Source organism: Bombina bombina, chromosome 8 (genome assembly GCF_027579735.1).
Source record: "Bombina bombina isolate aBomBom1 chromosome 8, aBomBom1.pri, whole genome shotgun sequence".
In the NCBI taxonomy this organism is placed as follows: domain Eukaryota; kingdom Metazoa; phylum Chordata; class Amphibia; order Anura; family Bombinatoridae; genus Bombina; species Bombina bombina.
The window spans coordinates 33,004,144-33,030,424 of NC_069506.1; the positions used below are offsets into that span (position 1 = coordinate 33,004,144).

A 26,281-nucleotide genomic window follows, 5' to 3' on the forward strand; every position below is an offset into this window, starting at 1 on the left:
TTTGAGTTATATAGCATGTCCCTTTAATTCTTCACTTCCAAATAATTTTCATGTGTTTTGTTAAGTAAACTACCAAACAATAATGGCTTTCAGCAGGTCTCCAAAAGTCTCTGCTCTATCCATTAAAACTAAAGGGTGCTCTAAAAATGATCAGCTATATTAAGATTTTCTGGTTAATATTTTTTACCATCTACTTGTATTACCAGATTTGCATTATTTTCAGTGTAGAACCAAGTGCGAGATAACGCACCCTGCACTCCTATTGTAATCTAATCCACAGTTTGTTTGTTTTTCCCTTTAATTTAAAGGGACAATCTAGTCAAAATTAAACGTTCATGATTCAAATAGGGCATAGGGCATGTCATTTTAAACAACTTTCCAATTTACTTTTATAATCAAATTTGCTTTGTTCCTTTTTTATTTTTAGTAGAAAGCTAAACCTAGGTAGGCTCATATGCTAATTTCTAAGCCCTTGAAGGCCGCCTCTTAGCACAGGGCATTTTGATAGTTTGTACAGCTAGAGGGTGTTCATGTGTGCAATATAGATAACGTGCTCACACACATGATGTTACCTAGGAGTCAGCACTAATTGGCTAAAATACATGTCTGTCAAAAGAACTAAAATAAGAGGGCAGTCTGCAGAGGCTTAGATAGAAGGTAATCACAGAGGTAAAAAGTATATTAATATATATGTTTGTTATGCAAAACTGGGAAATGGGTAATAAAGGGATTAACTATTTTTTTAAGAATAAAAAATCTGGTGTAGACTGTCCCTTTAATAATGATACTACAGCTGACAATATCCAAATAGACATTTTTTTGTCACCTAGTGGATTATTTTATTTTGTTGCATTGGTGATTAGCTGTAATATTTGCTATTAAATAAATAAATAAAGCATTTTCACAAGGTTTGTTTTCTATCTATGTTGCAATATGTCACTTGCAAGTGTCTAAGCTCCTTACATGACAGCCTAGAGCAGCCTAGCACAGCAAAACCCTGTCCATTTGAATGTTTAGTGCCCTGGTATGGAAATCTGGACGCTATTTGTGTGTGTGATCGACTGAAAGCCTGGGATGCGAAATATCAGCTGTCAGCCTGAATGTATTACTACCTTGTGGGATATAATGTGTTCATATGATCTTTCATCAGGTGACAGATGGAGGAACTATTAAACAGAAGATCTTCACGTTTGATGCCATGTTTTCTACCAATTATTCTCACATGGAGAATTACCGCAAGCGAGAGGATCTGCTATATCAGTCAACTGTGCGGTAAGTCGGCAACCTGCAAACACTTGTCTAGATTTAATGGTGACAGATGTAATACAGGGCATTGGGTATTTCAATTGTGTGACATAGCTCATTAGCAATACTCTAAATTCATATGTGTATGTGGGTGTTTATATGTACTGTAAATAGATATAGAAGATATACACTGTACACACAGTACAGATTACATGAAGAACAGACACATACAATATACACACTGTACATGCGGTATACACATCACTTGCACTAGGCACACATACAGTACACACACTGTACACACAGTATACACACTACATGCACTACGCACACATACAGTACACAGACAGTATACACAGTATACACACTACATGCACTAGGCACACATACAGTACACACACTGTACACACAGTATACACACTACATGCACTACGCACACATACAGTACACAGACAGTATACACAGTATACACACTACATGCACTAGGCACACATACAGTACACACACTGTACACACAGTATACACACTACATGCACTACGCACACATACAGTACACAGACAGTATACACAGTATACACACTACATGCACTAGGCACACATACAGTACACACACACACACACAAACAGTATACACACTATATGCATTAGGCACACATACAGTACACACACACACAGTATACACACTACATGCACTAGGCACACATACAGTACACACACAGCATACACACTACATGCATTAGGCACACATACAGTACACACAAACACACAGTATACACACTATATGCACTAGGCACACATACAGTACACACACACACACAGTATACACACTACATGCACTAGGCACACATACAGTACACACACACATACAGCATACACACTACATGCACTACGCACACATACAGTACACAAAGACAGTATACACAGTATACACACTACATGCACTAGGCACACATACAGTACACACACACAGTATACACACTATATGCACTAGGCACACATACAGTACACACACACAGTATACACACTATATGCACTAGGCACACATACAGTACACACACACAGTATACACACTACATGCACTAGGCACACATACAGTACACACACTGCACACACAGTATACGTACTACATGCACTACGCATACATACAGTGCACACACTGCACACACAGTATACACACTACATGCACTACGCACACATACAGTACACAAACACAGTATACACAGTATACACACAACATTTACTATACACATATACAGTACACATGCTGTATACACAGTATACACATTACTTGCACTAGGCATGCTTACACTACGCACACAAACACAGTATACACACTACATGCACTAGACACACATACAGTACACACACAAACACAGTATACAGACTACATGCACTAGGCACACATACAGTACACACAAAAACACAGCATACACACTACATGCACTAGGCACACATACAGTACACACAAACACAGTATACACACTACATGCACTAGGCACACATACAGTACACACAAACACAGTATACACACTACATGCACTAGGCACACATACAGTACACACACAAACAAACACAGTATAAACACTACATGCCCTAGGCACACATACAGTACACACACAATCACAGTATACACACTACATGCATTAGGCACACATACTGTACACACACAAACACAGTATACACACTACATGCACTACATACAGTAAACTTACACACAGTACACACACTTTGTGCACTAGGCACACATACAGTACACACACAGCATACTCACTACATGCACTACGCACACATATAGTACACACACACGCACAGTATACACACTACATGCACTAGGCACACATACCGTATACACACACACACAGTATACACACTACATGCACTAGGCACACATACCGTATACACACACACACACAGTATACACACTACATGCACTAGGCACACATACAGTATACACACACACACAGTATACACACTACATGCACTAGGCACACATACAGTATACACACTCACACAGTATACACACTACATGCACTAGGCACACATACAGTACACACAAAAACACAGAATACACACTACATGCACTACACACACATACAGTACACAAACACAGTATACACACTACGGCCCCTATTTATGAAAGTCTGGCGGACCTGATCCGACAGTGCGGATCAGGTCCGCCAGACCTCACTGAATACAGAGAGCAATACGCTCTCCGTATTCAGCATTGCACCAGTAGCTCACAAGAGCTGCTGGTGCAACGCCACCCCTGGCAGACTCGCGGCCATTTGGCCGCCAGCAGGGGGTGTCAATCAACCCGATCGTACTCGATCAGGTTGAATTGCGGCGATGTCTGTCCGCCTGCTCAGAGCAGGCGGACAGGTTATGAAGCAGCGGTCTTTGTGACCGCTGCTTCATAACTGCTGTTTCTGGTGAGCCTGCAGGCTCGCCAGAAACACGGGGCATCAAGCTCCATTCGGAGCTTGATAGATAGGCCCCTACATGTACTACACACACATACAGTACACACACGCACAATACAAATATTACACACATTATACACATATACATTAAATTAACATAAATTAACTTATGTTAATGCAACAGTTCAAAGGGACAATGTACTTAGCAAACAATTGATAACCCTTAACTGTATTGAAAGCTGCTGCAAGAATGCCCTTTCAAATGAGTATGACTCCCTTTCTCTCTCCCATCCTCATTTGGAGGTTGCTTTCTTCTGCTGCCTCTTGCCAGCACAGCTTGTCTGTAGACAATACTGCAGTATTGTCATTTTCAGTAAAGGTAACGGTTTCAACAGGCAAACTAATCTATTTGAAAACTGCAAAATAAAGTTAAAGAAACTTTTTGTTTAATAAAGTAACAAACCTAATGGATCATTGAGGACATTTTAAAGGAGAGAACATTTTATAGTGCAATATCCATTTAAGTTCCAAATCAAATGTTAAAAAATCATGACAATTCAGAAATTAAACTCCCCCCTCCCCCCAACAATTTAACAATATAATATAATAATACAATTTGTCTGGAGAGAGGGGAAAGGAAGGAGGAAATGACCCCCCTGCAAACAAAATTCAACTAAGACCCCCTCCTTCTTTTAGAGTAAAGAATAAATGCTATCATTTATATGTTTCCAGCCTTTCAATGATTTCTGATTGGGTTCACTGTGTCAGACCCAAGAGTCCGCCCTAACACATCGCTTTGCACTGCAGCTGTTGCAGTAAAGGCTTTTTCAGAAAACAATGCTTTTCTAATTACATCTGTAAATTGTTAAGAGATTTTAATATCTCTACTAGCCCAAGTTAATAAATATTTTATTGCTGTAGTGGTTTTATGACCCAATCATGAAAAGGATGGTTTTGCATTTGACCACAATCGGTTTCATTCCTATTCTCTGTTTATCACATGCTCCTAGTCACCGGAGAATTATCTGCAAATCTCTAATGATCCTTACTTGCCATAACACGGTGGAAATAAGTGTGTGTTATGATTTGTTTTGTAGCAGATCCATACAATGTTTCTCAAGGTCACACGCAGCTTGTAACACTCTGAGTGCAAACTCATTAAATTAACAGGTTAATGCCTAACTGCAATCCTGTTCTTCGTCAATCTATAGGGTGGAAGAGAAGGAAGATGGAACATTATAACTCGGAGGGAGATAGAGAGAGTTAAATAGGGAGAGAATTATAGAGATGAAAGGAAGGGATAAAAGTCATTTTTTGGTGGATCCTTAGGGTACACAAAGTCTGTCTGCTGTTGTGAGGCAGATTTTTTTTATCATTTCAAAGATAAAAATGCACTTATTTCATTCTCTAGAGCCATCTGAGCTCTGTGTCATGTTTGTGACTTTATTTGATAAGCTGTAAGAATGTAGTATTTTAGCTAGTTTGTCTTGTGCAGGATAATTCATTTTAAACCCCTCCGCAGTGTCCCTCTGCATTATCAGCTCTCCGTTAAAGGGACCTATAATTAAAAAAAACCCACAAAAATATTATTTTTATTATTATTATTATTATTAAAAGGCCATTAAACTTGACATTTCAACAATGCATAAAATGGTTCATTATTGCAAGTGAAACATTACTGCAATATACAGGTACATTCATTATTTATATTGCAGCCTTATGTTGTAAATACATCTAAAAAAATGTGTTTGTTTCATTTTCTCCCAAGGAGGATTGGGTTAATACTTTAAGGCAGTTTATGTGAGCTTTTGTTTACTTCCCCTCCCTCCCTAAGCTTCTATGGTGTCACATGCTTTTTAAAAGGGGGATTGTCAGACAATCATGATAGGCAAATTATTCTAACCAAGTTGAATCAGTGCTAAACCTCCTTAAAGGGACAGTCTAGGCCAAAATAAACTTTTATGATTCAGATAGAGCATGTCATTTTAAACAATTTTCCAATTTACTTTTATCACCAATTTTGCTTTGTTCTCTTGGTATTCTTAGTTGAAAGCTTAACCTAGGCGGTTCATATGCTAATTTCTTAGACCTTGAAGGCCACCTCTTTTCAGAATGCATTTTATCAGTTTTTCACCACTAGAGGGTGTTAGTTCATGTATTTCATATAGATAACACTGTGCTTGTGCACGTGAAGTTATCTGGGAGCAGGCACTGATTGGCTAAACTGCAAGTCTGGCAAGAGAACTGAAATAAAGGGCAGTTTGCAGAGGCTTACATACAAGATAATCACAGAGGTTAAAAGTATATTAATATAACTGTGTTGGTTATGCAAAACTGGGAAATGGGTAATAAGGGATTATCTATCTTTTAAAACAATACAAATTCTGGTGTAGACTGTCCCTTTAAGGGAATACAAGAGTGCTGGCTACCCCAGACTGCACATTTGCAAACAGAGTTTGTGCTATATCTGAATATTAGTTTGATGATTGTTAACAAGGATTCTTTTGTTTAAAAGAATAAACATAAATCAATATACTCATTTAACAAAATAAATCTGCAGTTTTCATTGCAAAAATATTTTTATATATGAACGTTTATAATCATGAACAATAGTTTTCAGTTTGTGTTTAGTAGTGTCCCTTTAATAATAATAATAATAATAATAATAATAATAATAATACTAATACTAATAATAATAATAATAATAATAATAATAATAATAACAATAATAATAAACTAATAATAGTATCCAGTTTATAGCCTTTCTAGGATTCTGTGCAATTAAAATGTGCCTCAAATGAGCATGCTCATCATTTTCCAAATATTGTTCCATAAAAGGATAATGTTAGTTCAGCCAATTAGCTGATTCACTGGTACTTGCAAAGGTAGCACAGAGTATGCTACTTTTAGATTCTATTATTGCTTATAATTTTTGGAAGATACATGTGCATAGGTACCAGAAACACTGGGAGCGCATACTCAACTGGACCTACAAAAATAAAAATATATACATATAAAAATACATACATTTGTGAATATATACATATATTACAGTCCTATTTGGCAGCAAAAAGGTTAATAAAAATAATTGTATATTTCACAAGCTTAAATAGAGAAATGGCCATGCAAAATATAAATAGATATACAACATATAGCAGATTAAAATAAATTATTATTTACATGGTAACATGAAAAATATGTAAACAATATGATAGTAATTAATGATTGGCCAATGTTATTTATTCATCTAGGACTCATATGGTATTTGTGCTTTTTGCAGGGAATTATATGGTTGTCACATATATCTTATCTTGTTAATGTAAAGCACATCTGCTGAGATATCTTTCATGTATGCAGCACATTTAGTAAACTATAGGGATATAGACATGTTTATACTTTTATTTCACCAAATATACAGCTTTAAAATGTATGGTTTCTTTTTTATATATTGGTGTACAAAGTCCTTTATAAAATATGACAAAGAGTGCTAATTTAGTTTAATAGAATGATCATTATATCTTATGAGGATGCTGTATATCTGCTAAATATTAAGAACATTACGCCGTAGCATTTTATCTGTGCTATGGCTTACTGTAAACAGTTCTCATTTTTGAAGGCACAACGCATTATTAAATGTTAAAATAAAAGTAAAATTATAGAAAATAATGTTTCATACTCACATGCACTTAAACAAATGTGTCTTGTGAGCAGTGGCGGTTCCAGAAAATAAATCTTGGGAGGGGTAAACTCAGGGAGGCCTATATGAGCAATGTGTATCTCATGGATAGAATCAGGGAAGTATGAGAGGGAGTTGTGGGTATCAGGGGGTATGGCTATGCTGTTCGGGTTTTTCTAGGTGGTCTGGGGTTGAGGCTTTTCAGTTTGATGTGTAGCATGAAGGGACAATGACAGAGCGGGGCAATTTTCACACTAGTCCAAGCATCCCTACAGGTGTGCAGAGATAAGGAATTGTTGTACTCCTGCACCCCAGTATAACTTTCCACTGTTTGTGAGTGAGAATAGGAAAATGTATACCATAAAACATTAAAAAGTAACAGTACTGATCTGAACAGCTGAGCACACACACAGGTGCTCTCACACATTTTTTCTTGTTTAACTACTGTACACTTCCTATAGGTTTTCCCATGACTCGCCCATTGTAGCACCTGATTGGTTGCATAGATAGACCAATCACACAAAATAAGTACACATTCATTTACTCAGTATTTGGGCTTAGTATGTTTAGTTTATATATTTTATTATGCCAACTACATGCTCAGTTGACACCACAGATCAGATACATTGCAGCATCAGTTATGCCATCTATATTTCCTAGTAAGAGAATAAATACAAAGCAGTTTCTATTATGTAAAAAACATGTCTGCGACCTCAGATCAGATGTGTTTCCCTTGCAGCCCGCATTGTGCCAGCTGAATGTTCAATTAATACCACAGACCAATGTGTGGCCCCTGCAGCCAACATTATGCCAGCTGCATATTCAAGTGAGACCTCAGATTAGTTATGTAGCCCCTGCAGCCAACATTATGCCAGCTGCATATTCAAGTAAGACCTCAGATTAGTTATGTAGCCCCTGCAGCCCATATTACAAAAGTTGTCTGCTCAAGTGATCCCTCAGATCAGATATGTTAACATGCAGCCACCATTATGCCAGCTGTGTGTTCAAGTAAAACCTAAAATACTTTGGGCTAGATCACAAGTGGAGCGCTAATTTATCGCATGCACACCCACAAATGGGCAAATTCGTACGTTTACAGGTGTACGATAAATAACCAGCCATTACAAGCTGGTTAATTTTATACATGTCCCCCAATTGCCCCCAAAATTAGTAATAGTGTGACTTAAGTAAAAAAAAAAAATTTTTTTAATAACTGCACAAAGCATTTTTTGGCGGCTAAAGTTGGTGGGTGTGGGGTGTTAGAAAACAATCGGCACTGAAAAGTGCCTTTACATTGCGGTCTATGGGGACTGTGTGTTCTCTGTAAATATACAGTATATGTACTGTATATGCTTAAAAACATATGTATTTAACTGTTAATATGTGTATATACACATACAAATACATCAATATATATGCATATATTTATATTTGCTGCCCATCACTGCACAACTTACCCCCTTCGCAGCGCTAGTTCTCATGCTGTGTCTTACAGAATGAAAACGAGACTCCCATTGGAGCCAATGGAAGCGCGCTCTCGGGACCTTTTGCGCTCAACTTGCAATCTATTATGCAAGCTCTATGCCCAAATAAGATTTAAGATCAGAGGTATTTCCCCTGCATCTATCATTATGACAGCTGTAGGTTCAAGTGAGACTTCTCATCAGTTGTGTGTTCCTGCAGCCCCCATTATTCAGGCTTTATGCCCAAGTAAGACCTCATATCAGATGAGTTTCCCTTACAGCCATCATTATGCCAGCTGTGGATACTCAGATCAGTTATGTGTTCTCTGCGGCCCCTATTATGCAAGTTATATTCTCAAGTGAGACCTCTGATCAGATGCATGACACCTGCAATCTTCAATATGCCCACAATATACAGTAAATGAAATATCATAGGTGACTAGCCCACACTTTAACAGCTTTGTACTTAGGTATGCGTACCGAGCGCTAAAGTTTATAAAAAGGCCTTAAGAAGAGAAGCAAAAACCCAAGGTGTACTAAGTGAGAAGGAATATGATTATATAAAAATAGCACATCCAAGAACTCCGGTTTTTTACCAACTACCGAAAGTCCACAAATCCCTAGATAATCCGCTAGGTAGGCAGATTATATCTGGGATAGGGTCTCTAACATGTAATCTATCAGAATATGTTGATAAAATTTTACAGAAACATGTTATTGCATTACCATCATACCTGAGAGACTCGACCCAAATTCTGGCACTACTGAATGACATCACCTGGAAGAAGAACTACATAATGGCCACATGTGACGTGACGTCACTCTACAAGAGCATCCCACATGACTTGGGATTAAAGGCAGTCAATACATTTCTAATGAAAGACCAGGACATACCAGATGAACAAAGGAAATTTGTTTTGAACAGCATTGATTTTATATTGAACCATAACTACTTCTGCAACAACAAGTTTTACAAACAAAAGTGTGGAACAGCTATGGGGACCAGGTTCGCGCCAAGCTACGCGAACCTGTATATGGGACAATGGGAGAACATCTTTTGGGACTCATGCCCAGCTGGCGCGGACCTGGTTCTATACTCCCAGATACATAGATGACATCTTTCTGATCTGGAGTGGAACATTGGAAGACTTGCTACACACTTTAAAAGTAATGAACCAAAATGAGATGAACCTGAAGTTTACATATCAATATAGCCAAGAAAGATTAGATTTCCTGGACCTAAGAATAGAAATAAAAGATGGACTGATTGAGACATCAACCTTCTTCAAGGAGGTTGATTGTAACAATTATGTCCATAATAAGAGCTGTCATCACCCCACCTGGAAGTCCAACATACCTAAAGGGCAATTCCTAAGGGTAAAGAAAAATTGCTCTACCACAGAGCAATGGACCAAGCAGTCACAAATACTGAAACAACGATTCCTCGAGAGAGGATACAACAAAGACACCCTAGATGAAAAGATCAAGGAAGTTAGCAAGGTCGACAGGAAGAACCTTTTAGGTTATAAAACAAAACCAGGAATAATGTGGAATGATAATGTAATTGACGTACCGATGATAACCGAGTTTTGCGAGAATAGATATATTCTAGAAAATATCATCAGGAATCATTGGGCGATACTGAAAGAAGACGACATAATTGGGGAGAAGTTAGTTCCCAATCCCAAATTTATCTACAGAAAAACGAAAAATCTAAAATGTATGATAGCACCCAGTATCCCAAGAAAAGGGAACACCAACTTTACCACTGACCATCGTGGCAAAAACATCAGAGGATTCTTCCCATGCCCGAGCTGCAAGGCATGTAAGAATGGGCAAAAAACTGAGACGTTTTCTTCACATCACAGAAATGAGAAATATAAGATCAGAGACCTGATCAGATGCAGCGACAAGAACGTCATATATCTAATCTCCTGCTCCTGTGGTCTCCAGTACATAGGGCAAACATCAAGAGCCCTTAAGGATAGGATGAGGGAGAATATCCTCTGTATATAAAAGGGAAAAGTAGACACCCCACTATACAAACACTTTGCGACCATCCACAAGGGGAATATGAAGGATTTTAGTTTCTTTGGAATACAGAAAGTCAGAAGAAACTGGCGGGGAGGGAACCACGAGCAGAAACTTTTATATAATGAATCCAAATGGATATTTATGCTGGATTGCCTTTTCCCCAAAGGTCTAAATCACAAGGAAGACCTTGCTCATCTTCTTACTCTGCACTAGCCAAGATCCTCAGGTAGATCCAAACAACAGAGAGTTCCCTTCTATAAAAGAAGAGAATCATAAAACCAACTGCCATTAATTTAGGCAGTAGGTCCATCTTCTATAATAAGAGTATCCCTTAAATCAGTTACCAAGAACCAAAAGCCAGATAGCCTTTCCATCTAGAGATTTAGTAGTGAAAGCCAGTGGGCCTCTGACTACACGATTGATAACAGATCCATACATATAGCTCATAATCCGGAAAATGGGATTATGAAATAACATGAAATAAATTAAAATAAAATAAAACCAATCATGACGATACATTTAGAGAATATATCCAAACTATTCCCCATAGATATGAATATGAAGACCTATTTGTTGACTTATGTACGTATAGGTTCACATATGTTTTCACACACACGTCCCAGTCATACAGTTCAAATATACTTAAAAGAATTATTCCGAATATTAGAATCATCTATCCTGAACACAGTATCAGCCCTCTGTTAAGAACAAATTATAGAAGCTAACATACACACTTAAAGTTGGGATTATACCCGGACACACATCATGATCGTTAAGTGGTGTCAAGATCGGACTTATCACACACACCACGACCATTAAGTAATGTAACAATCAGGTATGTCATAAAAAGAAAAAACTAAGGTACATCTCAATAAAATCAATAGGGACTTTATTCACTATAAACGTAGCTGCCAAAACTACCATTAGACTAATGTTGTATACAGAGACCCAAACTGGGCGTATCCTAGACTTAGACACAACCACATAGATATTTATTCTAAAAACACTATTCTCATAACTCCAAACCAGTGACATTAATGTAACTAAGTTAACAATGAGCTCACACATAGCTGAGGAACCACATAGGTACACCCTAATTATCAGAGAGACTCTCTCACTTACGAGTTAACATACAAACATAAGAAGATATCCAATTATGAAATTACCGAAGAAAAACGGAGAAACTAAATATATAAATATACAAATATTTTTTAAATATTTTAAATATTTTAAATATATTTTTTAGGTTGACATAGGAGAGAAAGCTTACACAGGAGAATAGATTCACTCATTATTTATAACATTTGTGAGCTGCACACAGCAGTAACATCAATGGAGCAATGGGTAAAACCGGAAATCCACATTAGACTACATATACCAGATAGCAACATGGGAGCCGTCACATCCGGTTCTGAAATTTTCCTTTTTTACAATAATGAACTATGTTATCAAAATCCAAGTGTCAGCCACTATATCCCCTCACACAAGAAAGTAGATTTACTCATAATTTATAACATCCGTAAGCTACACATAGTAGTAGCAGTAATAGAACAACAAACCGGAAGCCCATGATAGAACTACATACACCAGACAGCAACACGGGAGCCGTTACATCCGGTTCTGAAATATCAATTTTCTCCCAACAAAAACAAACTAAGCGATCGAAATCCAAATACTAGCCCCCACATTCTTTATTCCGAAGAAAGGAATACACTGTAAGATGTAACATACTTGATAAAGATTTATACTTTATAATACGGTAGAAGTTTAACTTAGAGCCCTAACGGCATTACGTATGTTATAGATCCGGGACACATTTTTTAAAATAATTTTTTTTTCTGATAATTTGCACTATATCATATAACCAATACTGATATAAGAAGATAGAAAACTATGATGAAAATTAGACTAAGATAATACTTGTACATTTCCCAGAGATGCTTTGAGGCAAACAGGAAGGGGATTCCCCTCTCAAAGTTTGGCGCCAAAACCGCCCACAAACAATCCCACATCTAGGCTTTATAAGCTCCCAGTCCACACAAATTCAGTATAGTCTTGAGAAAGGCCAAATCGTGGCCGAAACGCGTTGACAGACATACTGGTGAGCTTGATTCTTATACCACTATTGTCCCTTATATACAGTGTTGCACTATTGTTTCTTTTTTTCTCTTTCAGGCTTTTCATCTTTCTATATTTTTATATTTTTGTGATATTGGCTTTATGAACAATATTTCTATATATACTATATGGACTTCCATCATAGACACTAACAATATCACTTACCAGTTGGTAACTACCACCTCCGGATCTGGCACCTAGGGTGCTGAAGCGGCTCTGTGTTTAGGAGCACCCATATAGAATCTCTGCCAATTAAGACTTTTGCCCATCAAGATTTTTTTTATCTTTTTTACGTAATTTTACACTCTCGGATTGCGGATATTTTTGTTTTATTTTTCAAGGGGATTATTCATTTATTTTCGAAGATACACATTATTTTCATCTGTCTCACATTTTTTATCTGTCTCCCATTTTTCACTTAATGCTACTTTTTTCACACTGGATTTAACATTTATCTAAAAGTAACATTTTGGTGTCGATTCATACACCACCAGAACATATGGTTACACCTACACAAAACTTGGAAGACATTAAGATTGATCTACATTGAACTATATATATATATCTTTTTATATTTTTTATATATATTTTTTATATATTTTTTTCTTTTTTTCTTTTTTAATTTTTTCACTAGCGCTAGTGTGGATTCACATTCCTTTGGGGTTAAACACCTACTTTTGCATCAACGTCACGTTCTTTCACAGCCCCTCCTCCACTTGGTCCGGTAACGGATCTCACACGCCTTTGATTATTGCATTATTTTTTTAATTTTGTATTGAAGTTTGAACGAATGTTTTTACACCAACATGTGCTGAGATTTTAATGTTTATTTGAAAGTTGACATATTGTTTATTGTTTATTGTTACACATCACACTGTTTTGATCTGAACCACAGTCCACACGTTTTTTTCATCCACTGACAATAGAACCATATCCAGAACTTCAAAGTCAGGTAACCGACTTATTAATCTATCCCAAACACACATATGAACTTTGGAGATAGCTACATTCAAGGTTTTGTATAACTAAAGTAGCCAGTTACACAACTCCTGGAATATTTCATGGATCCATGAATAGAATTTTACTGTATTTCTATATGAACATTGTGTTTTAACATTTTACCTGTAATTTTAAATTTGAATGTATATGGAATAAATTATTCGCCAGAATTTAGTTTCCAGCCTTTTAAGCTATTCAGCGCTTACTATCGCCACCTATTCTTAACAGCTTTGTACCCAACTGAGACCCCATACCATAAGGCTCCTATAGCACCAATCTTGCCAGATGAGATGAGATTTCAGATCAGATACATGACACCTGCAGCCCTTTACCTTTTGCAGGTGGTGGTGATGCTCCTCTGAGTGTCATGATTTGCAAGGAACAAAGTGATGAGCGTAGTGAGCCTGGCTGTTATACTTACACAGAAGCCAGGCAGTTACATGCAAAGGAAAGGTCAATGTACGAGAAGGCAGCATCAGTAGCAACCGTATAATACAAGGTAGGCAGAAGGTGGCATGTGGCCCTTGTTTTTGTCATTCCCAGTTTGTTTACAGCTGCAACTCCCCATATTGCCTCACTTTCAGGTAGAAGGTTATAATAAACAGAACGGATATTTGGGGTGAAAACTTGCTAAACTCTAAAGGTACTACTGAAAACTTGCATATAAATCTCACATGAAGAGCGCTGTACAGCTTTATGATGGGCATAATATAAAACAGAACTGACAGGACGGCAGCGGAAAGCACAGAGTTGAATATGCAAATAACAGGAAAGTTACTGAACAAAGAAAGTGAATGAAATTAAAGCCCAAGTAAATGTTGCATTAAGGCATGGAGTGCAGGGTAATACTGGCAGCAATATAGTTAGATTGGAATGAAAGGAAGAAGGCCAAATTTACATTTAAATGAAGATATTTAGAAATTCTTGCATTCCAACAGAGAGTAGAAACAGCAGGAGAGATGGACATAGAACGGGAGAGACAGACTCAATGTATAATGTAAAGTGAATGAGAAGAGAAGAGAGTGTTTGTGAAATGTGATGGTCCAGGTAGAACAAGGTTATAGTTTGTTTGTTATCTCTCATTGCTATGTTCCTCTACGGCATGTTAATTTCCTTGATTGGCCCCTGATTATTTAGCAGTAGATGCACATGTTAGGCTTGTGCACTGGTTTCGTTACGAATACATACTCATAATGAAAATACGAATATTCATTTGTTTTCACGAGACAGATATCTGAACAAATGCACTAAATACATTTAAAGAAAACGAATATATACTAATGAAATGTATACATTAGTTTCCATTAAATGTAAAATAATTACCTAAAAGCATGCTGAGGAGCCGCGCTAATCCCAGCCCTTCTTTACAGATCCAAGGGCCTCGCTAATAGGAGGTTTAGCGCACGCTACAATGATTACCGCATCCTCAAAGCTGGTTAACTGTTACGTGAAACAAAAAAGTTGCACAAAGCACATAAAAAAATACATTACAAAGTACAGTTACACTCATAATAAAAACATCTAATAAAAATATTTTTAAAAAAATATTGCACAAAAAACTTATACGGGTTTAAAGATATGAGATCTCAGGTGTTAGAAAAAATAAAGCAGCCAAAGGGCTTTAACCTAGGGATACATACATATACATATCTACAGATATATATACAGTATATATATATATATATATATATATATATATATATATATATATATATAAATATATATATATATATACAGTATCTCACTAACGTGAGTACACCCCTCACATTTTTTAAAATATTTTTTTTATATCTTTTCATGTGACAACACTGAAGAAAGCACACATTGCTACAATGTAAAGTAGTGAGTGTACAGCCTGTATAACAGTGTAAATTTACTGTCCCCTCAAAATAACTCAACACACAGCCATTAATGTCTAAACCGTTGACAACAAAAGTGAGTACACCCCTAAGTGGAAATGTCCAAATTCGGCCAAATTAGCCATTTTCCCTCCCCGGTGTCATGTGACTCGTTAGTGTTACAAGGTCTCAGGTGTGAATGGGGAGCATTGGTGTTATCACTCTCACACTCTCTCATACTGGTCAATGGAAGTTCAAAATGGCACCTCATGGCAAAGAACTCTCTGAGGATCTGAAAAAAAGAATTGTTGCTCTACATAAAGATGGCCTAGGCTATAAGAAGATTGCCAAGACCCTGAAACTGAGCTGCAGCATGGTAGACAAGACCATACAGCAGTTTCACAGGACAGGTTCCACTCAGAACAGGCCTCGCCATAGTTGACCAAAGAAGTTGAGTGCACATGATCAGCCTCATATCCAAAGGTTCTCTTTGGTGAAATAGACGTATGAGTGCTGCCAGCATTGCTGCAGAGGTTGAAGGGGTGGGGGGGTCAGCCTCTCAGTGCTCAGACCATACGCCGCACACTGCATCAAATTGGTCTGCATGGCTGTCTTTCCAGAAGGAAGCCTCTTCTAAAGATGATGCACAAGAAAGCCAGCAAACAGTTTGCTGAAGACAAGCAGACTAAGGACATGGATTACTGGAACCATGTCCTGTGGTCCGATGAGACCAAGATAAACTTATTTGGTTCAGATGGTTTCAAGCGTGTGTGGCGGCAACCAGGTGAGGAGTACAAAGACAAGTGTGTCTTGCCTACAGTCAAGCATGGTGGTGGGAGTGTCATGGTCTGGGGCTGCATGAGTTCTGCTGGCACTGGGGAGTTCATTGAGGGAACCATGAATGCTAACATGTACTGTGACATACTGAAGCAGAGCATTATCCCCTCCCTTCAGAGACTGGGTTGCAGGGCAGTATTCCAACAGGATAATGACCTCAAACACACCTCCAAGACGACCACTGCCTTGCTAAAGAAGTTGAGGGTAAAGGTGATGGACTGGCCAAGCATGTCTCTAGACTTTAACCCTATTGAGCATCTGTGGGGCATCCTCAAATGAAAGGTGGAGGAGCGCAAGGTCTCTAATATCCACCAGCTCCGTGATGTCATCATGGAGGAGTGGAAGAGGACTCCAGTGGCAACCTATGAAGCTCTAGTGAACTCCATGTTTAAGAGGGTTATGGCAGTGCTGGAAAATAATGGTGGCCACACAAAATATTGACACTTTTGGCCCATTTTGGACATTTCCAATTAGGGGTGTACTCACTTTTGTTGCCAACGGTTTAGGCATTAATGTCTGTGTGTTGAGTTATTTTGAGGGGACAGCAAATTTACACTGTTATACAGGCTATACACTCACTACTTTACCTTGTAGAAAAGTGTTATTTCTTCAGTGTTGTCACATGAAAAGATATAATAAAATATTTACACAAATGTGAGGGGTGTACTCACTTTTGTGAGATACTGTATATATGTCTATATATGTGTACATATGTGTATATATGTATTTACAGACATATATACACAAAAATCACATAAATACATATTTTCATGTCGGGCTAGTGCATATTGGAATATGCAATCTGACTTTTACATACTGGAATATGCGACCGGGCTTGCGCATATTGGAATATGCGATTGGGTTAGCGCAAATGTTAATATGCAAACATTTTTGCGCAAGAGTGGGGTGTTTTTCCACCTTTTTTTTGTCCATGGATTTCTATGGGGGAATACGTGAACATGCACGCAATATTCTAACTTCATATTTTTGCACTCGTTGGGTTGCCGCTAGAGCGAAAACAGTTTACTATCAACTCGTAATATGAGGGCAAATAGATGAGTGCAAAAACCTTCATTCTAGCAAAATTAGCGCTCAAGCAAGAGCGTTAATTTGCGATTTATTCATAATCTAGTCCTATATGAGCTATCTAGTCCTTTTCTATGTCATTGTGCAAATACTGCAGACAAGGGGTGCAATATCATGGTGTTTTACATAATATACATATCTCTTTATTTCTTGTACAGAAATACTGTTATTTCTAGAAGGATCGTAGTATTAGACAGTGCCATGGAATCTCTTCAGTGGTTTCAATGACACTAAGTGTCTAAGTCAATGAGCAATCTGTGAGTCCCCTCCAGGAAGCTTGAGGCTGTTGTGGGCATTCTGTGACACTATTTTTTGAGACCGGAGACAGAATGTACAGGGGGTGGAATATTCAAAAGGAACGAGGGACGGATTTGGCTACTTGACCCATTTTTGTTGATATAAATACCAAGCAGTGGGAATATAACCAAAGTGCAGATGAGGCCGTGGCTGGAATCTCTGGAGGGCATCTGTATGGGGCAGCTCTTACCAATGCGAACAAAACCTCAGCTTGAAAAAGCACATCAACAGAGTATCCAGCTATCTGCCTTCCAAATCCTTTGCACATCTTATCACCTATGTGCTCTAAATACATTTGGGGTTATTCAGATTATCTCTACTCTCTGCATTACATCTTTTATATATTTAGTAATTTATACAGGCTCTTAAAGGGACGTTCTAGTGTAAAAATAAAACATTCTATTTCGGTGGCATTTTATATTATTCAAATGCTGTCTCTTTGCAATGTTTTTATTCACAGCAAAGAGCTTTAACCCCTTAAGGACAAATGTTGTGCAGGGTACATCACTGCAGGTTTGGTCCTTACGGACCATATACCCTATGTATCATTTGTTTAGAGGTGCAGAGTGGTGATACTTGTGACATGCGGCAAGATCATCATGCTATTTCTGGATGTCTCACAAGTGAGGCAACACAGATATAGCTCCTTGGTGAAGCAACCCATGAGCAGTGTGTCACCATGACTACATACTCACCACTGTCAACCAATAAGAGTACAAATGTTTTTTTGCTGTGATTGGTTAAATACTGCTGCAGAAATACACTGACAAAAATAGAAACAAACTATTATTATCAATTCCCGACTTTTATATAATGTCCTTCAAGAGCTCTTTTATCTAAAGAATCAGCCACAATTATTATAAAGGACTAAATGCCCTATTGTCCTGAGTAACTGTCCATAAATAACAATTAATAATATAACTTAACTGAACCACTTAATTATAATTAACTTAACTTAAAAGTAAACACACCAACACAAGAGGTGGGGTTACTAGATAAGAGTATTTCCTCTAAACCTCATTCAAGTATGTATAATTCACTTGACTGCCCATGTGAAGTATCCAGTAGCATCTCCAGAAATTATATAATGGGGGGCACATCCCACCGTTAATTTGTGGACATGAGTAGTGTTAGGCGTGTCATGGGCGTAGACCAACGTGCCATGGGTGGATCTTTGGGTGGGCCTCTGCAGCGTAGGGGAGAAAATCAAGAGATTACCATAGCTGAAGGGCACATAGGGGCAGTCTTTATGCAGTTGAGGGTTGTGCCCCCCTAGTGACACCACTGGGAGTATTTTTTTTCACAGTCAAGTTTCACTACTTGAAAGTTGACTTGGTAGTCTCATTTTTATTTTATAGCTCTTGATCTTTTTCTTCTGTGCATATGTTAGAGAAGGCTTTTTATAGAGATTTTTTTCTTGTTTATTAATGTTTTGAAGGCATTTTTGTGATGCCGGTATCCTTGACTCGTTCTTTGCAGCCAGAAGTGTATGATTACAAGATTATTGTCTTGTTCTTTGTGGCAATAAGTGTATGGTTACAAGATCCTTGACTCGTTCTTTAAAGGGACAGTCTAGGCCAAAATAAACTTTCATGATTCAGATAGAGCATGTAATTTTAAACAATTTTCCAATTTACTTTTATCACCAATTTTGCTTTGTTCTCTTGGTATTCTTAGTTGAAAACTTAACCTAGGAGGTTCATATGCTAATTTCTTAGACCTTGAAGCCCACCTCTTTCAGATTGCATTTTAACAGTTTTTCACCACTAGAGGGTATTAGTTCACATATTTCATATAGTTAACACTGTGCTTGTGCATGTGAAGTTATCTGGGAGCAGGCACTGATTGGCTAGACTGCAAGTCTGTCAAAAGAACTGAAAAAAGGGGCAGTTTGCAGAGGCTTAGATACAAGTTAATCACAGAGGTTAAAAGTATATTATTATAACTGTGTTGGTTATGCAAAACTGGGAAATGGGTAATAAAGGGATTATCTATCTTTTAAAACAATAAAAATTCTGGTGTAGACTGTCCCTTTAAGGCGAGAAGTGTATGATCATGAGATAAATGCAGCTCTGTTAATTATAAAGAAGATGAACTCGCACCTGGGATGAGGGATGGGTACAAATATTTTTGATGTCCTCAATTTTCAAAATGTAGCTTCACTAACAAGTTTTATTTTATCTAGGCCAATGTCAAAGAATGCACACGGCATGCCCCTGCGCTGCTCCAGATAAGGATGTAGCTTGTGATTGGAGCATCCATTCCTGAATTGCATAATGGAAGTGAGACTGGTGTGCAGCTTTAACTGTGTGTTTAATCCAGTGTCAAGGTTTAAAGTTATAATTGGAAAATGGAATTTGTTTAAAAATAAAATGTTGTAATATAATAGAACATTTAGATTTTTTTCACTAGTATATCCCTTTAAAACCGATTCCGTTACCGCGTTCCCAAGACTCTAATTTCACCTTTGCCTCATTCTTTGTATTATCTAATACAGTTATCTAGTAATGTCATAGTAACTGCGTTCCCTCATTGTCTCAGTAGGAAAGTTGGAAATAATCAGATCACTGAACGGTGACATCTTCAGTTGATTAAGACAGCTGGGCAGAATACACAATGCCTTACACTTTTTTTTTTTTTTGCGGTTTGCTGTATATCTTACCCAGATTTCTAAAGCTGATTAGATTCTTCGTTAGCTTAATTTCCCAGTTGTGTTGAAACATCCGGGTTTGTGCATCAAAGCTTTGCAGCTGTAGAACTTATGCAAAATTCTATGCAAGATGTATCAAAGAATAGATAGATCAATTAGATTGATCTTTTGTCATCTGATAAATCTTTTGGGATACGTATGAACATCAGTTTCTGTAGTTGGGATTCCAATATCTCACCTGATACGAGTAAGCTGTGCGAGTTACATAGTTGGTTCATCTGAGCTCTCAAGTGCATACAGTTTGCTTAATCATTTGTTCTATTTACATATCACCATTCAGACAGAATACATGAATTTTGGGCTGGATTCACACACTGCTTAGAGGTCTCTGTTCAAATGAGATCCTGGGGCCAATGTATCAAACTCCATATGGAGCTTGATGCCCCTGTCGCCTGAAACAGAAGTTAAAACTTGTCCGCCTGCTCTGAGGCCGCGGACAGAAGTCAACCCGATCGGATACGATCAGGCTGATTGACACCCCTCGCTAGCGACCAATTGGTCGCGAATCTACAGGGGGTGGCATTGCACCAGCAGTACAGAAGAGCTGCTAGTGCAGTGATAAATGCCGACAGCGTATGAGCAGCGGACATGATATGCTACATTGTATCATGTCCGCTCGCACTATGATAAATCTACCCCCATGTCTGAAATCCATTGAGGCTTGTTTCACCTATCTTTTACAGCCTATTGCCAGTGGTCTTTCCTGTCATTAAAAGATCAGTAAATACAATAGATTTGCATAATCAACACATGTATGATAAAAAGACAGTGCAATAGCACTTATTCTGAACTTCAAATGAGTAGTTTTTCTGGCAATTTTTTAAGTTATATCTATTTCCACTCCCCCTGCATCATGTGACAGGCATCAGCCAATCAAAAATGCATATACATTTATTTTGTGAACTCTTGCACATGCTCAGTAGGAGCAGTGACTCAAAAAGTATAAATATAAAAAGACTATGCACATTTTGTTAATGGAAGTAAATTGGAAAGTTGTTTAAGATTGCTGCTCTATCTGAATCCGTTTAATTATGACTTGAGGGTCCCGATAACATATTGAGTACCATTTATCAAGCTGTGGTTGGAGCTTGTTTTGTTACCTACTTTTTTAAAGAGGATATCTAAAGTATAAGATAGTGCCCAAATGAAGTAGTGCACGTAATGGGAGAACATATGGAGCACATAAACTACTTGCAGGATCACTGAGATACAGGGGCCCATTTATCAAGCTACAGATGGAGATTGAGGGCCGTGTTTCTGGCCCTCAAGAGCTGCTGGTGCAATGCTGAATATGGAGAGCGTATTGCTCTCCGCATTCAGCGAGGTCTGTCGGACCTGATCCACACTGTCGGATCCGGACCGACAGACCTTTGATTAATAGGCCCCATAGGAAGCTTGTCTTCAGTTCCCAGACAATATACAATACACACTCAGATGTATAGGAATCTCAGCTAAATAGAAGTGAAATTATTTGAAATGTGCTAAAATAGACTGAATTTACTTATACTCCTGGTGTGTAGCTGTCAGAAAAACATTACAGTGAGTCTCAGACTGTCAAACAAGCACTTTTGCCAAGATCCTACACTATTTACATTTTTTATACCTTTTTAAGGTGCTATTTTTATTTCTTCTCTCCAGGGCCGCCACTAGAAATTTTGGGGCCCCTGACTCAACCATTGATCAGGGCCCCCCCCCCTCCCCTCCTTTGACATGTGCAATTTTTGACCAAGTGACTAAAACGTATATGCACTTTATTCTTAATTGTCTATTTAAACTTTGAAATGTTGTAAAGGTAGTAACATACACACACACACACACACAGACACACACATACACTGAAACACACAAACACACTCACACATAAGGATTCACATAGCAGACACGCAAAGAAACACACTCAGACACAGAAACCCAAACAGACACTTAGCACTTGTTTACATTGACCTGACAAGTAATGAGGTAAACTACAGTTTTGTAAAAAAAGGAGATTTAGAAAACAAAATATGGAGTTCTGATTATCTTTTTGTAAAGGAAGATGACAACTAAATTATGACAACAGCATGCAGTGGCTGAAAGGAAGGGCCCTGAACTGCCTAAACAATAATTTAAAGGTTAAATGGTGGAATGGTTACTTCCGGAAAGGCCTTGTTAGTCTCAAAGTCTGTAGAAAGATGTGAATAATTAGTAGTAAGGTCAAAATGTTCTAAAAAGGAACAGACAATGGACACACACACACAAACTCAAACTTGCACATACACCCAAGGAAACACCGACAGAGACAGCCTCAGAAAACACACAAAGACATATACACACATACACACACAGAGACACCCACAGAAAACACACAAAGACATACACACACACACACACACACAGAGAGAGACAACCACATGAAAAACACAGAAAGACATACATACACATACCCTCACTGAGACATCCACAGAAAACACACAAAGACATACACACACCCTCACAGAGACACCCACAGAAAACACAGACATACATACATACATACACACACACACACCCTCACAGAAACACCCATAGAAAAAGCTCAAAGACATATGCACACACCCTCACAGACATCCACAGAAAATGCACAAAGACATACACACCCACCCTCACAGAGTGACCCACAGATAAAAAATACATACACATAGAGACACAAAACAAAGCACAAAGACATAAACACAGACACCCACAGAAACACTCACAGGAGGAAACATTTATGCACCTTGCATCCCCTAAATCAACAGTGTGTGACATGCATGATAAAAAAAAATGCAGAAATTAAGAGATCACTTTTTAAAGAATCATATTTGTAAATGTGCAAACAAAAATAATTCTGTGAATTCAAAAATGTACTGGGTAGATGGCTAGATGGCTAGATGAAGAAAAGTACCTTTAAAAGGTTGACATATGTTTGTTTGTTTTTTTCCCATTTTCCCCAACCAAGAGCACCACTTCAAATATAGTGTACAAATGTTCCCATCTGTCAGCTGTACTTATGGATTTTGAAAATGCTGTACTCTATATGGTCTTGGTGGGACCATAAGCTGTGGTACTCATACCATTAGATCTGGTTAAATGCAGGATTTAGGCTTGTTGGTATGTATTTCAAAACTAAGTCAGCTGTAGTGTAAACTGAACAGTTTTAAGTTAACCTGTCTCATTTCAAACACTGAGCAATCTTAGTCTGAGAGTATATAATTTTATGCAGATGTAAAAATCTTAGATAAAATGCCTCCTTGCATCTGGAAAGTCCTTGCATAAAGGGGCAGTAAACTGGAATGTAATATATATATATATATATATATATATATATATATATATATATATATATATATATATAAAATGCATATCTGCCAAAAGGGCATCTACCATTTGTGTATTGAGGAGGAAACATTTCTGCATGGTTTTAAATATAGAATTTCTACAGCATTGTCAAATAATCATAAATACACTGCTGCTAAAAAAATGTGTTTTTATGGACCCCTAGCCCCACCATACAACTACTACCACACTGAAGTTACAATCCAAAATTGCACAAAGAAATAAAAAACATTTGCTAAGTAAGTCCTACCTCCTCTTCAAATGAAAGTGATCTGCCGTCTGACTCAGGCACACACTGTACAAAGTGCCAAGTCTGTCTCACACTGAGCATAGTGGTTTAGTGCACACTAATAAATCCTCTCAAATGCTAATACTTTACTCCTTGTAATAACATTTCCCATGCTCAATTAGCACTCTCCTGTAGTACCCACTGGTGGCTGCCAAAATTTAAAAAAAAAAAAAGATTTTTTTTTTTTTTTTTTTTTTTTTTTTGTTTTTGCCTCATGGGGCCCCCCTGGCTCATTGGGCCCCTGACAGGAGTCACCCCTGTCACCCCCTGATGGCGGCCCTGCTTCTCTCTAATGTATTTCTTTTATATGTCCCCATGTGCCACTTGCTATATACTTTCTTTCTTACCAGTGGTAATCTCATCTTTCTTTCCTTCCCTTCTCTCTCACTAAGTCTCTCTCTCTGTATATATACAGGCATACCTCATTTTATTGCACTTCGCTTTAGTGCGCTTCGCAAATATTGCTCTTTTTAGGTTTGTGGCAACCCTGTGTTGACCGTGTCTATCAGAGACATTTTTCCAACATATATACATATTTAAACATAAATACACACAAATACACACATATATATATATATATATATATATATACATACACCTATATACACACCATCAGGAAAAAGATTATGGGGCTGATTTATTAAATGGCGTGTGGACATGTAGCTAAATGCTAAAAGCAAATGCTGTCAGCATTTAACATTGCACAAGCATTTCTTGTGAAATACTTTTTCAATGCCGCCCCTGCACATTCGCGGCCAATTGGCGGCTAGCAGGGGGTGTCAATCATCCTAATCGTATCTGGTCGGGATGATTGCAGTCCACCACCTAAAAGGTGGCAAGCCAGAAACTACGGGGGTAGATAGCAGCATCCGCTGCTTATAAAATCTACCCCATAATACGAGTGCGAATCTAAGAGTTAAAAAAATACTTCTATCGATTTTAACGCTTGAACGCAAACTACCGCTCCACTTGTAAGCTTGCGCTATATGTAAAACACAATCCCGCCATTGGGTTTGCAATATTATGAAATATGAAAATTGTGAACGTGCAATCACATTCTTAAAATAACTAAAAAACATGCCTAAGTACACAATACATGAGTGTAACACTATATTTTAATGTATTAATGTTGTGTTTGGTGCACATTTATTTTTAAAGGGATAGTCTAGTCAAAATTAAACTTTCATGATTCAGATAGAGCAGCAATTTTAAGGAACTTTCTAATTTACTCCTATTATGACATTTTCTTTCTTCTCTTGGTATCTTTATTTGAGAAAGCAAGCATGTATGCTTAGGAGCCGGCCCATATTTGGTTCAGCACCTGGGTAACGCTTGCAGATCGGTGTCTGATTGCACCTTTTGCGTGCTGCAGAGCCACGCTAACCCGTCCTCTTCTTAACAGATCCCCAGCCGCACTAACAGGAGGCTTAGGGGCATATTTATCGAGCTCCGTATGGAGCTTGATGCCCCTTGTTTCTGGCGAACCTGAAGTTATGAAGTTATGAAGCAGCGGTCTAAAGACCACTGCTCCATAACCTGTCTGCCTGCTCTGAGGCGGTGGACAGAAATCAACCTGATCGAATACGATTGGGTTGATTGACACCCCTGCTGCTATATTGGCCGCAAATCTGCAGGGGGCGGCATAACGGCATTGCACCATCAGTTCACAAGAACTGCTGGTGCAATGATAAATGCTGACAGCGTATGCTGAAGGCATTTATCGATGTGCAGAGGACATGATCTGCAATATCGGATCATGTCTGCTCACATCATGATAAATAGGCCCCTTACTGTCTTACACATTGTTAGCCAATTGGCTGCGAATTTGCAGGGGGCGGCATTGCACCAGCAGTTCACAAGAACTGCTGATGCAATGATAAATGATGACAGCATATGCTGTCGGAATTTATCAATGTCCAGCGGACATGATCCTCTA

At 38.0% G+C, this 26,281-nt stretch overlaps 1 protein-coding gene across 1 annotated transcript in view; it reads left to right on the forward strand.

The window, feature by feature from the left end:
* Positions 1-26,281, forward strand: part of IGSF21 (immunoglobin superfamily member 21) — a 693,767-nt gene that overhangs the window by 119,070 nt on the left and 548,416 nt on the right. Inside the window, exon 3 of the mRNA XM_053690919.1 lies at positions 1,151-1,272. Coding sequence (XP_053546894.1) covers positions 1,151-1,272 — 122 coding nt within the window. The remainder of the gene's footprint in view (positions 1-1,150; positions 1,273-26,281) is intronic.